Genomic DNA, 14,306 nt, shown 5'->3' with positions numbered 1-14,306 from the left:
TGACCAGTGAGGACTGGGGTTTGCCCGGGGACAGGGATGGTTTGGTGCTTGTGACATGAACGGAGTACAACAAATAGGGCTGATTAACAAACTCACTGCCATCGTTATGGAAGCAGGAAGGCATTAATGACACTTCCACTTCGGTTTCGTACAGGATGTGAGCAGCTGCCTTAATGATGCCCGGAAGAATCAGGGACGTGATCTTCTTCGGAAAGAAATAGTAAACGTTTAAGAAATCGTGGTCCTTATCCAGACAGAGAATGGAGGCAGCCTCCCGCCTGCCTTTCTTCTCTGCTTCTTGGCAGTGGCTGCTCTGCTTCAGGAGGGTGCTGAAGCTATTTAAGAAATCTTTGAGGGTTCCTCCCACTACACCCAGGATGTGTTCATCTTCCTCATAACATATTTTAAAAATCTCTTCACCGAGAGATGCTCTGATGCTCTCCACTGGGACTCCTGAAAGCAGATAACACATGTCCTGCCATGTCAAATAGGCCAGCGTGGGAGAACTGTGCTGTTACAACTACGGTAGACATTAGTTTATTTGATGATTTCATTCCTTTTATATCTGGTAGTAAGAATGCCAACCCAAATTAACCATCTATATTCTAATTATCGACATAGATGAGTTACTAAAATTCTGGTAATGCTGACTAGAAATCCCAAATCATTTCTTTAAAAAAGAATGATTACCCAGCCGGTGTAGCTCAGTGGCTGAGCCTTGACCTATGAACCAGGGTGGGCATGGTTTGATTCTTGGTCAGGGCACATGCCCAGGTTGCAGGCTCGATCCCCAGTAGGGGGAGTGCAGGAGGCAGCTGGTCAATGATTCTCTTCCATCATTGATTGATATTTCTATCTCTCTCTCCCTCCCCCTTCCTCTTTGAAATCAATAAAAAAAAATTTCAAAAAAAAAATGATCAACTGAATGTAATGTACCACATTTTATCCCCCTAAACTTAGCTAGAAAAGGGCAATAGGAATTGCAGGAGCAGGTCCATTTTGGAAAAAGCTGTCCCACCCTGGTAACAACAAAACCCGACCATCCTGATGAAAGGTACTGTCCGCCTTGCAGGGCCTCCAGGAGTGTAAGCTTCAGACACAGGAATTAATTTGAAATCACTGGCTATGAAACTAAATGTTGTCATTTTTCTTTAAGGATGACATAAAGTAGGTTTTTTTGGGGGGTATAATAGCATCCTTGTTAGTGTTACTCAAATAAATATGTGTTTGGAATATATTAGTCACTTCCTAGTTCTTCCAGAACTTCCTTTATTCTTTCAACTCTGTGTACCACGTTCCGTTCCACCTGTAACTCAGGAAGAGCAATGGTGCCCTCTTTATGCCACAGTCACGATGTGTGGGGATGGCGTTTAGAATAGTCCCTGGCTTCTAAGAAGGGTTCACTATAATAAGTCAGCCATAATCACCACCACCATCATTATTATTATTAAAATCTTAATATCTTGTATGTTCAGAAAAATTTAACTTGTTGGTCCATACACTCAATCTTTGAAAAGGGTAGTAGGACAAAGTTACTCAGCTACTTGTTTTCTTAAATTAATTATTAATATGACAACACTGTTAACACCTTTCCCCATGATTGTTTCAAGCCTTTTTAAAATTCCTTGTTTTACTTGGTGGAGTAGGATTTTTTATGCATAAATAAGGAACACGTAGTTAACTTTAAGACCAAAGCATATACTTGTATATGAGTCAGCTTCCCATGCAGCCTTATCTAGTTCTCAGCAAATGAACATTGTACAAAGAGGAAATGAGTCCTGGGGGTGTGAGGGTGGGGAGGTTGGAGGTGGAGGGGGTCAATGGGGGAGAAAAAGGGGGCTATATATAATACTTTCAATAATAAAGATAAATTTAAATAAAAGAAGAGGAAATGTTTAAGGTCAAACAAAAATACATAGTATGACAAAGAGTTATTCTTTATGTTAATACAATACATAGATTGAACGATTCACACTGGAATTCACCAGCTAATAAAAATAAATATTTTAAAAGAAAATGTTAGTTCTACAGGCAAATATCTTTTTACTAATAGAAAACATTAGTTTACAGATAAAACATTAGTTCTATGAACATAATTAATTCCTAATTACATATACTAGACAATTAATATGAAACAATTCTATTACCTGCTGCAAGCGCTTCGTCTGCAATTATTTTTTCAAAGTCTTCTCTTTCCACAGATTTTCTGAAAATATTTTAATATCTTAAATTATAAACTGACATGTGAATGTTCAAAAGTTCAGATAATAACAGACAGAAATCATGACAAATAATTTCAGTAACTTTTTCTGGAGAGGCAGGTCTTGACTATCAAGTTTACAGAAAAGGAGCAGGTACATGTACAACCCAAAGCAATGTTGAAAACCCCCAAATATAGCTGAATATGGAGTGCTTCATCATTTTTTATGAAGTACTTGCCTTTTAAGTGAATTTCTCTTAAGCTAATACTTAAGAGGCCTACACTGGCAGGGAACCAGGAGTATGAAATGACCCACAAGAAAAAAAACCTACATACTGATGGATTTCATTTTTAAGTATCACAATATTTTTCTAAAGTGAATATACAGTAGATTCTGTACATTTACTTTATAAACAGACAGTAAAGCCTGCATATTTAACTCTCAGACATCTTTACATTAAGTGTTATCCTTGATCTTGTACAAAAATGAGTAACTAATCTATTCTTTATTCAATTACTGCGCTGGTTTCTGTAGCGTAGAAGTTGATAATTGCACACACATTTTGATTAATGATTTCAACTGGACAACTTGCTGATTCATGTCTGCCTAATTTTTTTGTTGATGACTTCTGATAGTGATGACTGATCATGAGCAAATTTGCCAAACTACCGAAGCATATTTAAAGGCACCCAAGTTCTGATTGTGGTTCAGTATGCCATTAAACAAGCCAAGTTTACAAACAGGCATGAATCTAAAATTTTTGAATAGATTTCAAAGAACATGACACAGGTAGAGAAGTTTCAAAAGGGAATATTTTCAAGAAGGAAAATTGCTCACTCCACTATTTGTCACATAAAGGTATGTTGCTTATAATTATTTAAAATACTAGGTGGAAATATTTTCTTATTTTAACTGGTTGAAGAACACTAACTGGTATTATCTAGTTTGACTTTAAAGACCCCCAAACACTTTGATAGATAGTACTCCTTTATAATACAAGATCTGTATACTCTATTGTGTGCTCACCACCCAAAGTCTAATCTTTTATCATTAAACCCCTTGATATATATTGTTTTGTATTAATCAGCCCTTAATTGGCTCCTTTTTTGTCACTTAAGCAACTTCTTTTTTTTTCTAGAGAATGAGAGCAAATCTGCTCAGAGAACTATAAGGCTGCCAATTCCCAGCACCCATGATATGAGATATGAGCAAAGTGAGTCCAAACAGCAGATAGTGCAATTCAAAATAAGTCCCCGCTCTTTATCTTCAAAAAGGAGGTAAAAGCTTGAATGTGTGCTACACACACACATAAGCCAGGAGTTCATACATGTGATGATGTGAGCAACAGATCCTAGAGAAATTAACAAAACAAAAGCTCTATGTGCAACCACCCCAGGGAGCTATCAGAATGGTTCTACTAAAACTCATTTACTTAAAAAATAGATGGTGGTGTGTAGGGAGCTCCAGTACTCCATTGAGGGACAGTTTATTATATAATATATTGGTGTTTTGCTTTTCAAGACACATAGGAGACGAAGCAGTCTGCAAAAGGGAGCCAGGTGTGTTCAGCAGTTGGCAAAATGAGAGCAGCAGAAACAGCAGTTGCCTTGCCAAAAAGATGGTGGTGCCAGTGGGAGACCCAGACACAAAGAGCATATGCAACAATTTTAAAAGGCAACGCAGAGAGAAGGCATTTGGCATATCAACAGGCACTCTTATTAAAAAAAAGGGGTGGGGGGCTCATCTTATTTCAACAACTGAATAATTACCACGAGGACAATTTAAAAGTATGATCCGCTCTATAAAAAGTCAGGCAAGTGGTTAAAGATGTTTCAAGATTTGCAAATAAAATATTTATTTTTATTTATTTATGTATTTATTTTTAGTTTTGAGATCTTTAAAAGAGATGCGCTGCTGGGAACACATCCTGAAGAATGTCTGCCTCTAGCTTAGGAACATTCAGAACACAAAGCACTGAGAATAAATTTTGTGTGAACTGGCTGCCAAGGACTTAGGCAGACAGACACAGTAGCACAGCGCGGATGACTTGTGGCTATCTTATCAGCCTGACTAAGAATCAAGGTCGGGGGCTCTGGAATACTTTGCATATCGCTCCTGTAAACAAAGCTTCTGTCAGACACACGGGTTCACTCTCTCTTCTCTGGACCCGTCTGGGACTCCTCTTGACAGCCTGCTGCCTGCAGTCTGGGACCAGTTAGTCAGCAAGGAAAATTAAGCACAGATAATCCACAGAACAGATTATTCACTCATGAGTAGCAGGGAGATGAATGAATTTATAAAATATCTCTGACAATGGTATTGGTTTGCAGAACGTCAATGTTCAACTCTGTAAATTTGAACTCAAGTATTTATTCTATCATTGGCAGATTGAATAATCCTTGGCATTTCAGGGAATCGAAAGCAAGGCCAAGTCAAATTATCCACCAGCAGTGACTGCGCCAAGATATAGTTGAAAAATGAACTATATAAATCAGATTATTTTTTAAATCACCTTATCTATTAAGCCTCTACAAAAAGTTAGCTTATTATAGATTAAGCCTCTACAGAAAGCTAGCTTAAATAAAATTGCACAGACACAGTACAAGAAAAAAAGTATAAACAGAACTGATATTTAGCCAGTGCATACCAGAATAACCATACCAGTTATAAAAAATACTGAAAATTTTCCTAAGGATTAATAACTGCTGTCCCAAGGCCCCCGAATTCCCCACCCCCCATCCTTCTTCCATTTCATTTCCTCCTTATGCAGCACCTAAAGTCTAATTTGGGGGGAAGGAGAAGTGGGGACAGAGGGGGCACAGGAACCCTGCTTCAACCTTTTAGCAGTATTCATCAGCCAAGGACTGTGCACTGAGTGTCTGGCATCCATGCCTGACCTGTTAACTATTTTAGAAATCACCCTTAGTATGAGAGAAGAGGCCTATGGGAGCTTGTTCAAAGCAGCAGAATATGGCAACAACGTTGAAATCGTGGGCTCTGAAAAACCCAGCTTGGAAACTCAGTTCTGCCTTTTCCTAAACCCCTAGAAAATCCTAAACATTTTACATAAACTTGGAGCTTAGTGATGCATAACATGCGAAAATGCACTTATTTTCGGATTAGTAGCAGCTAAAACAGTCCAGTTTTTGGCAGAGCATAATGATTCAAAACACGTGGATACTTTCAGCAAGTGTTGGCTATTAGTAGTGGGCTCAGAGATGGTAATAAGAAGTTCACACAAATAAAACAGCTCAATTTACCTGCTTTCTTTGATTTTATGTTTTGCCAGTGTCCGCTGAAGTGCAAAGTTCAGCCGCTCAAACTGAAAATCGAAAAGAAAAGTTGTAAACATTCCCTTCAATAATTGACTCAACGATACATTTTAATCCTTCTCCCTGAAAGTTTCTTGCGAAGAAGCAGCTATGTTATCACTGTAATGATAATTGTCATGAATTTACACTTTGGAAAGTGGGACTGGTTTTCCATGGGTTTTTCAAACTTGGGAAGAAACCATGAGCTCAGATTAATTTGAGTTTGGATGTGGGTTTGTGGGCCTCAGGCTTTACCATTGGCGGGTGGTCTTCCTGACAGCCGCGGACCAAGGCCAAGGTGAGTGAGAATACAAATAGAAGACTCCAGTTTGGCAAAGTCAGGTCTTCCATGAAGGAATTCTGGGCATCACTCCCTCTGGGTCAGGAAACCCCTTTGGATGTGCTACCAATACGTCAATGTCCGTGTGGCTCAAGCCAAGCCAACCTGTGCTCCTGTCACCAATTCCACACCCAGCCATGCCAGTGACTCCCTGCCCTTAACTCCACATGCATATTTATGTTTCATGTATCATTTACACCCCCAGGTCTAGAAAACTGGCATTATCTGTCTCTCCCTTTCTTTTATCCCTTAAATCCAATCTGTTGCCAAGATCAGTTGATCACTGATTTGAAACAAATCTTGGATTTCCCCTAATTTGCACCGATTTCCTTTCTTTGAACTAATTATCTTCACCAAACACATGTAATTTTATTCTCTTTTATTGATTTCGTGAATTTTCTTATACTTCAAGATATTCCAGATAAGCCTCCATACTTTTTAAATACTTGACTCTCAATCTTTCTTAACAGATTGTTGTCTCTGGTTAATAAGGGGAAGGAGAGCTTTGGTAAACAGAGCTGCCAATTTTTTTTTTTTTGCAGAGCATGTAAAAATCATATGTATATACATGGGTATACATAACCGCTGGTTCTTTCTGTAGTTTAACGAGAGGAAAGTGAAGAATTTTCTGGCTCTATTCCAAGTTGGGAAATTCCTTTCTCTTTAAGCACTATTTATATCTCACTTAGAGTTTCCACTGGTTAAGGGAGGCAGTGGAGTTCAGCAAAATAGACCCAAGCTTCTGTTTTAATAAAATAAATCATGAAAGGGACTTTCATTATAGAGCTTCGGAAAGATTTGAAATTTATTAGGAAAAAATGCAAGTGCCAAAAAGAAATAAAAGAAAACTTAAATGTAGAATGTAGAACAGCTTCTCTGACTGGTCTGACAAAGAGAGGGAGGATATGTCTGCCTCAGGATGAAAGAAAGGCTGGAAGGTTCATGGATTTTAATACTTGTTCCAGCCATAAAAACAAATTGGAGAGTAAAGTCTGATTATCTAAAATGAGAACTATAGTCTGTCCAATGGTATTTTGAGTCTCTTCCTTTGGATAACAGATAGAATTGTTATCCAAACAATAAAAGAATTAAATGTCTACTTTAAAAATTTTGAAAATGCTATTTAATTAAAGACATGCAGGTGTTTGGGCAGTTGATGGAATAATCTAGATTAGTATTACTCAGTCCAAATGTATCCAACATTAGACCATTTACTGTTATAAGGCAAATGACCTCAGTTGTCAGAGAGGCGTTCTAGTGAATAATACCTACTGTACCTCTTCTGCCGCTTAGAATTCTTATAGTCTTGCCTTTCCATCTACTACCTAGCAGTATTGTCAAATCTTAATAAATACTTCTATGAGTTCACAAACAACAGAGATTATTCCAAACAAAGACAAAAAATACAGTAAAATATCATTTATATTGATATTTGGAATGTTTTAGCATGTGGGTGACTTCTACTTTAGGAATTCAAAATCTATCAGACAAAATAATGAAGCCAACATGGCAATGACAAGACTCAGGAGAAGCATGGAGGCTCCCCAGCTTCCCCATCATTCCCATTATTCCCATCTGTTCCCCTCTGGGCACCTCACTCTGTCCTTGGAAACGAGACTACCAACCACTCCCCAGACTGGGATGCCAACCAACCAACTCCCTGACAAGGACTACGTCCCTCATCCCAGCATAGCTGGCTATCTAGTGACTAGAGTAGGATAAGAATAATTAGATATTTCTATTTCAAAGATGTTATGTGAATGTCTTTTAAACTTAACACAGATGGAGGGAAGAAGATATCATGGAGACTTTCAGCTGTTCTCTTTAGCTCTGCAGGAGAGGAGCTCTCTACATGCCTCTTTTATTCCTAAAATATTTTACCTAATGAGGTATATGCTCTATTCCCAGTGTTCTGTCACAGGTAGATTAACAGAAGATGCTCCATAGCTCAAAATGATATTAGGCTATGCAGCTCACAGAGCTATTTCAAGAAGTGTCTGAACTAACAACTCTGACACAAAGGACCAGGTCAAGCCTGGCCTGAGCAGAGATTTCAGACTCAGACACAGCAGGAAAAGGGAGATTTCCCCACCTCAACAAATTATCAGGGGATACATCTTACTCTTTGGATTTAGAAGAAGAAAACATGGCAGAAAAGAAGTTATTCTTCAAGGAATTTGATTTTAAATAATAGTTGACAACTACTGGTCATTTATGGTCTGGGTAGAGGTATGGATCACTTCACTTCATGTTCATTAAAACTCTCGAACAGAGAGACCATTATTGTTTCCATTTTACAGATAAGAAAGCTGATGCTAAGGGGCTAAGCAGTTGCTCAAAAGCTTGTCAGAGTCAGGATCCTTTTGCAAACAATTCAAGATGTTAAACATTTTAAGAGAAACACAATTTAAGACGATGATTGCTTTAAAGGAATGCTTTTCTGTGTTTCCAGGAAACATCTATCAGAGACTTGAGAGTGAGAAAGCAGGTGTTTACATTTTCCTTAGAAAACCATTATTTTACAATTTTCAAATTATCAGTAACATCCTGGACAGGGCAAGCACTCACCTCGGGGAAAATCAGTTTGCAAATGCTCTCTGCCAAAGTGTGAAGGTAGACGCGGCTCCGACTGGTCTTCCTTTGAGGGAGACTTCCTTGCACATTCTTCTCAGGGGCGTCCTGACAGATGGGCAGGGTGGCTGGGCAGCTCTCTGCGTTTCCCGCCGCCTCCTCTGCTGGCTCTTTAGGAGCCTGCCCTGGTGCCAGTAAGGAGAAAGGACACTCCCCTGTGATCTTGAGATCCTTCAGCTTCGTACAGAACATGGTGTCAGTGGCCTCGGCCTGCTGCGGATCTCGTCCTGGTGAGCTGCTCCTCTTATGTGGGACTGACTAATGGAAGCCACGATCAGATCAAGGACGCTGGTGATGGGAGTGTCTACGGGCAGTAGAAAGTCAGAACGGAGAGCGAGTGACTTAGTGCACTTACGAAAACAGAAAAAGACAGGTGTGAACAAGCAAAGACTACATAGTCATATTGCATTTTTCAAGTAAAAAAAAAAATCTGGTGGGAATGTCAATTATAAAATGGATGGACCATTTGGTAAAGATCTATAATATATCTGCATTTTGGTATACTAGTAAAATACTTACTTTTAATATTTTAATATTTTTCAAATGGAACATAATTTTCTCCAAAATGTCCTCATTAACACAAACTACTGGTGTCCGTTTTTATAACCTTTTGGGTTAGTTTGATTCCGCATTGGTGGAACAATATGGTTTTAAGACAGAAGCCAAATCTAAATGTAGTTTTATTAGTGCTCATACTACTACATTCTCACTATGCTATCACTTCTGATAAATCAGAATAGCATAAACTAATGTCTCCCAAACATACCCAAATATATATGCTTGATGCCTAAGTACATTTTTTTTCAGATCTAAAACATTGAATATATGTTTTTGGAACTGAAACACTGTCTGGTTATAAGTTCAGTTTATCAACAATTTTAATGATCCTGACTAACTGGGTTCATCATTCTTGGAAAATAAAAAACACACAAAAAAGAGTGGAAAAGAACCTACATTTATTCACCCCCTTCTATATGCCTGGGAACTCTGTACTTACATTTAAGTCTCACGGGAGCCGTTTGATCCTCATAGCAACCATATGGCACAACCATTCTTATTCCCAATGAGCCAGATGCTTGAAAGTTTAGGTCATTTACTTTAGTTTGAAATGCTAGAAAGTGATGGAGCTCGAATTCAAAGGTAGGTCCATCTTACTCCAGAGCCAATGCATTTTCTACTAACTCAAGCACAAATGATACTGGTTTCTAAATAATAAGGCTTAATTTAGAAACTAGGATTAGTTCATCTTAAAGGTGGCTTAGAAGTTTATATTAAAGAGCCAACAAGAACATAATTCTCCTGTTCATTGGCTGGTGGTATTTGAATTATCCAGGATAGAGCCTTATACTTCCGTCTTTAGAACTAGAGCCCAGTTCTTTTCTTTTTTTTCCTATGCAACTAAATGCTCTTAATATATTTTTAATATGCATAAGCAATAGCTTTTAATTTGTCACAGGTAAGTTATCTAATAAGTTTAGAGCAATGGACAATTCCTTTTCTGAACTGAAACAAATAGGAAACCTAAATTACCATCTGACAACTTTTGGGGTCTCGTGGACATTGAGTAGGTGAAGATGATGGATGCTGACAGGCCAGAAGAAGCTGCCAGTATTCTCTTTTATTTAAAGTCATACCCCAAATCTGTGCTCACATGTAATTTATGAATCTTTAAGAAGGTACAAGGAAGACCCTATATATTCAGGAGCAGAAAACATATTCTGCCAGACTAGAATAGGAGCTATCTCAGCAGGCTACTGAGTATTTCAAAGGCAATTTGGCCGTAGGTGCAATGGTTACTTGGATTCTGAAAGACCTAAAAACTTAAAGCTCTCAACCGCATTCATTGGAAGACTCAGTTCCACAAATATTTGTTTCTCAGGCTTTAATGCATATCAGCATAACTCTACTGCTATTTACCAATTCCTGACCTCATGTAGGGTTTAGATCTGTGGTCAGCAGGCCTTTCTGTAAAGGGCCAGAAAGTAGGTCTCTATCACTGACCCAGTTCTGTTGTTTTTGTATGAAGGCCATAGCTGCTATAAAAAAGGAATCAATATTGATGTCCTTCAATAAAACTTTATTTGCAAAAACAGGCTGTAGATTTGCTACACAGGCTGTAGTTTTCTGACGCCTGGGTGTGAAAAGCTGAACAAGTTAACTGAAGCATTTTAATCCAAATATAATTTTGACTACAGGAAAAGTTACTTCCTCATCTCCCAAAATATAACAGCCTCTGCAGATCCAGTTTTGCACAATGTGAAAGTAATAAAAGAGATTACAGTAGATGGTATTAAATAATTATTGATTTATAATAAGCATAACACCATTATTTTGTATTAGTTTTCAGGAAGAAGAGCTATAGTAACTGAATGCCATGATTTCAGTTATATTTTGATGTAACTACAACAATTACAAGAAGAGAATATTAGAGGAAGAATCAGAATTTTTTGAGGGTATTCAAATAAAAGCAAAAATGATAAAAAATAGAATTCTGATTATAGGTCAAATGTAATGAAGGTCTAGAACTACTTCCTAAAATAAGTTATTCTGGGGCACATTAGAACTTAAATACTGGATTTAGGAGTTTGCTATAATGTCATTTATGATAAAGTTTTTCATCAGCTTAATCTTCTCGTTAACCATGGATTTCAACTCTTGCCCTGAAACTCAATATTTTAATTCTCATCTTCCTATTCAGTCTCACTGTGGCAGGAAAAAACTGACTACCCATCCTTCCTTGAGATTCTCCCCTATTACACAGTTCTATAACTTCCAGAAAACTGTGCCTGACACTGTTTTTAATTAAACTAAAAACAGCAACAGGAAACAAGTTGTACCTACTTCAAGATCAGTTAAGTGTTTAGTCTCATTAAATCACAAATGTATAAACAAACTAATTAGCATTCTTCATCTGTTCAACTGATGAAATTACACTATGAAACAGATGCACGCAGTGCTGAAACCTTGGAAACCTATGTTTGTCTTATGTTTGCCTGCCAGGAAGACAGAACAGGTTCCTCAACCCAACCAGTGATGTTTTTTACATGTAACACCAGTGGTAACTTCACAAATGACGTGGTCACTTGCAACTTAACACATAGCTTATGATAAAAATGAGAACAACCTGTTAAGGAGAAAACACATTAATTATAGTAATAAATTTGGTGGCAAAGGCTTGGCAAACAGTGGCCCTGTATGTTCTCAGAAATTCAGAGAAATATTTGCCATTCCCAAAGTTGATGATTAAACGGCCTCCAAATATACCGAATGCTCTCTCCTTCTTACTAGTAAGTGATTAACTACTGTGGTGAGAATAATGGTCCAACTCTTGGCCTCATATTAATAATCAAGATGCCTTACTGTTCAGGTAAGGGGGCTCTTCATCATTTCAACTCTCAGAGCTAATTAAGCACAAAATCTTTTTTTGTTTCTACAAGTAAAATGACCCCGAAGAAAACACCCCACAGGTACTCTCTGATACACAAAGCCTTTTTTATAAGAGCAGATCTTAAATTAGAAATGGTGTGTGTGTGTGTGTGTGTGTGTAACCTAAGAACTAAATCTCCATATATTCAATGATCAATGTCAGAACTAGCACCTAGTCATGCAAAAATCTGTGGTTAAAGATATATACTAGTCAGAGGCCCTGGCTGGGTAGTTAAGTTGGTTAGTGGACAGGGCACATACAAGAATCAACCAATTAATGCATAAGTAAATGTAACAACAAATCAATCTTTCTCTCACTCTCTTCCTTTCTTTCTCTTTCTAAAATCAATTTTAAAAAGAGATATAAGTGTTTTAAGATGAAATTCCAAAGTCCAGATTTTTAAGAGTAGCTGAAAGGAACTGAAAACGTGCTGAAAGGAACTGAAAACTAAAACAAACGGCCTTAGTAAGGATAAAGTTCGCATACTCCAGTGCAAACTATAGCAACCATGTTCATAAACAGATGTCAAGAACACAGCTTACTTTTCGGGCAGACTGAAAATCTAAAAAATTTTAATTCTTCCAAAATTGAAAAAATATTAAATAAATCAGGCTTTTAAAATGTGTTTCATTTCACTTTGCAGTAGGAAATATTTATAGAACTTTCCCCTGTGATATATAAGGAAAGCAGGACAAAGCAGTAGATAAATTGGTGAGAATGCTCAAGTCTTCCCAGTACTAAGTTAAGAAAAAAGACAAGCAAATGACAAACTCCTTTAGGCCATCACTCCTTCCTAGTGTTACCATTATCTTGGCTCCCCTTATAGTCACACTTTTATAACGTGTTGTGTTCACTTCCTTAAATAACATTTATTTCGAAGTCTCAAACTCTCTGGTTTTTGTGTCCACTATGTTACCGAATTCAACAAAAAGCTGCTGAAAGTTAAACCTCAAGGATCTCTGAGCTCTTAATAGTTGAATTCTTCATGCCATCTGCATCTTCCTTTTCATAATCTCCACTCCCATGGAGTCTTTCATACACTGGATTGCCTCCTACTTTGTTCGTTCACTTTTCATTTTATTCAACAAATATCTATGGGTGGCTACTATAGGTCAGGCATTCTTCAGCGGTTCTCAACCTGTGGGTCGCGACCCCTTTGGCGGTCAAATGAACCTTTCACAGGTGTCGCCTAAGACCATCCTGCATATCAGATATTTACATTACGATTCATAACAGTAGCAACATTACAGTTATGAAGTAGCAACGAAAATAATTTTATGGTTGGGTCACAACATGAGGAACTGCATTTAAAGGGCCAGAAGGTTGAGAACCACTGTTAGATGCAGGGACAGAGCAATGAGTAAAGCATATCACCTGCCCTCATGGAGTGTCCAGTGCAGCAGGGAAACTATTTCAGACACATCAGTCCCAAGGTGTGACAAGTGCTACGAAAAGGCAGGCACATAAGCGCTCTACGAGTGCAAATCAAGGCTCCAAACCCAGGCCCAGGAGAAAGAGAACTCTGAGAGAACTGTGACTCTGAGCCAGGTAACGAGAGTTGCAGAGAAAACAGCCGGCTTGGAGGCCAAGACAGCCTTAGTCATGTTCTAGGAACTGAAATAATTCCAGCCTGGCTAAAGCACGGCGTCAGGGAGAGCAAGGTGGTGGTGGTGAGAGATGAGACAGGCAGAGGTCAGGATTGGGGGGACTCTGTAAACCATGTCAAAGTAAAACTCTATTCTAAGAGCAATTAACGAAATGACTAAGAAGTAAGAAAGTGAATAGGTTAGACTGGATTTTTAAAACGTTATTTGGGATACAGACTGAGAAATGGGCCAGAGTTGGATACGTGACTGATCTGGGTTGGACTAGGAGTAACCCTGAGAATGAAAAAAGTAGATCAATTCCAGAAGTATTTCAGGGAGGGACTCTACATGACTTGGCTACTGACTAGACCTGGCTAGCTGAAGAAAAGGGAGGATGCATTCTTCTGACTTTATTTCTCAGTGCTACAGCCAAAGGAAGGCTCTCAGGGCGTGCAAAACAATCAAAATAGTCTGTAATGTATTTCCCATGGCTTTGGTTATTAAATCATGACTAGGATCCGATTGGGGGTTTTCAGGATTACAAAATACCTTGTAGGAGTTGGCCTGTTCCAACTCTCCTGATAAAATAGCCTTTTGGAAAGCAATTTCTTCTCTTAAAAAGCTCAAACAGGAGAAAGCGGCTCCAATTTACATTACAGAATAGAGCATTCACCTTCCCAAGGACTGCATATGCATGCAAGTATAAGGCACTTCCATCTATCTTCAAGAAGAGTGAAGGGTGTTTATCCTAAATTTTGTAAGGATACTGGTAACCCTCCTAAAACAAAGATGTTAACTCTAAGTGATGGC

General features: G+C 38.2%; 1 protein-coding gene across 1 annotated transcript in view; it reads right to left on the bottom strand.

Annotated features, from left to right (window-relative positions):
- Positions 1–14,306, bottom strand: part of GUCY1A3 (guanylate cyclase 1, soluble, alpha 3) — a 47,818-nt gene that overhangs the window by 13,399 nt on the left and 20,113 nt on the right. Inside the window, 4 exon segments of the mRNA XM_006754274.2 lie at positions 1–453; positions 2,148–2,206; positions 5,462–5,523; positions 8,421–8,787. The exon segment at positions 1–453 is cut by the window's left edge and continues 23 nt beyond it. Of these exon segments, the coding sequence (XP_006754337.1) occupies positions 1–453; positions 2,148–2,206; positions 5,462–5,523; positions 8,421–8,675 (829 nt within the window). The 5' untranslated portion in view covers positions 8,676–8,787.

Source organism: Myotis davidii, unplaced genomic scaffold (genome assembly GCF_000327345.1).
Source record: "Myotis davidii unplaced genomic scaffold, ASM32734v1 scaffold392, whole genome shotgun sequence".
In the NCBI taxonomy this organism is placed as follows: domain Eukaryota; kingdom Metazoa; phylum Chordata; class Mammalia; order Chiroptera; family Vespertilionidae; genus Myotis; species Myotis davidii.
This window is presented reverse-complemented; position numbering and strand designations above follow the sequence as displayed.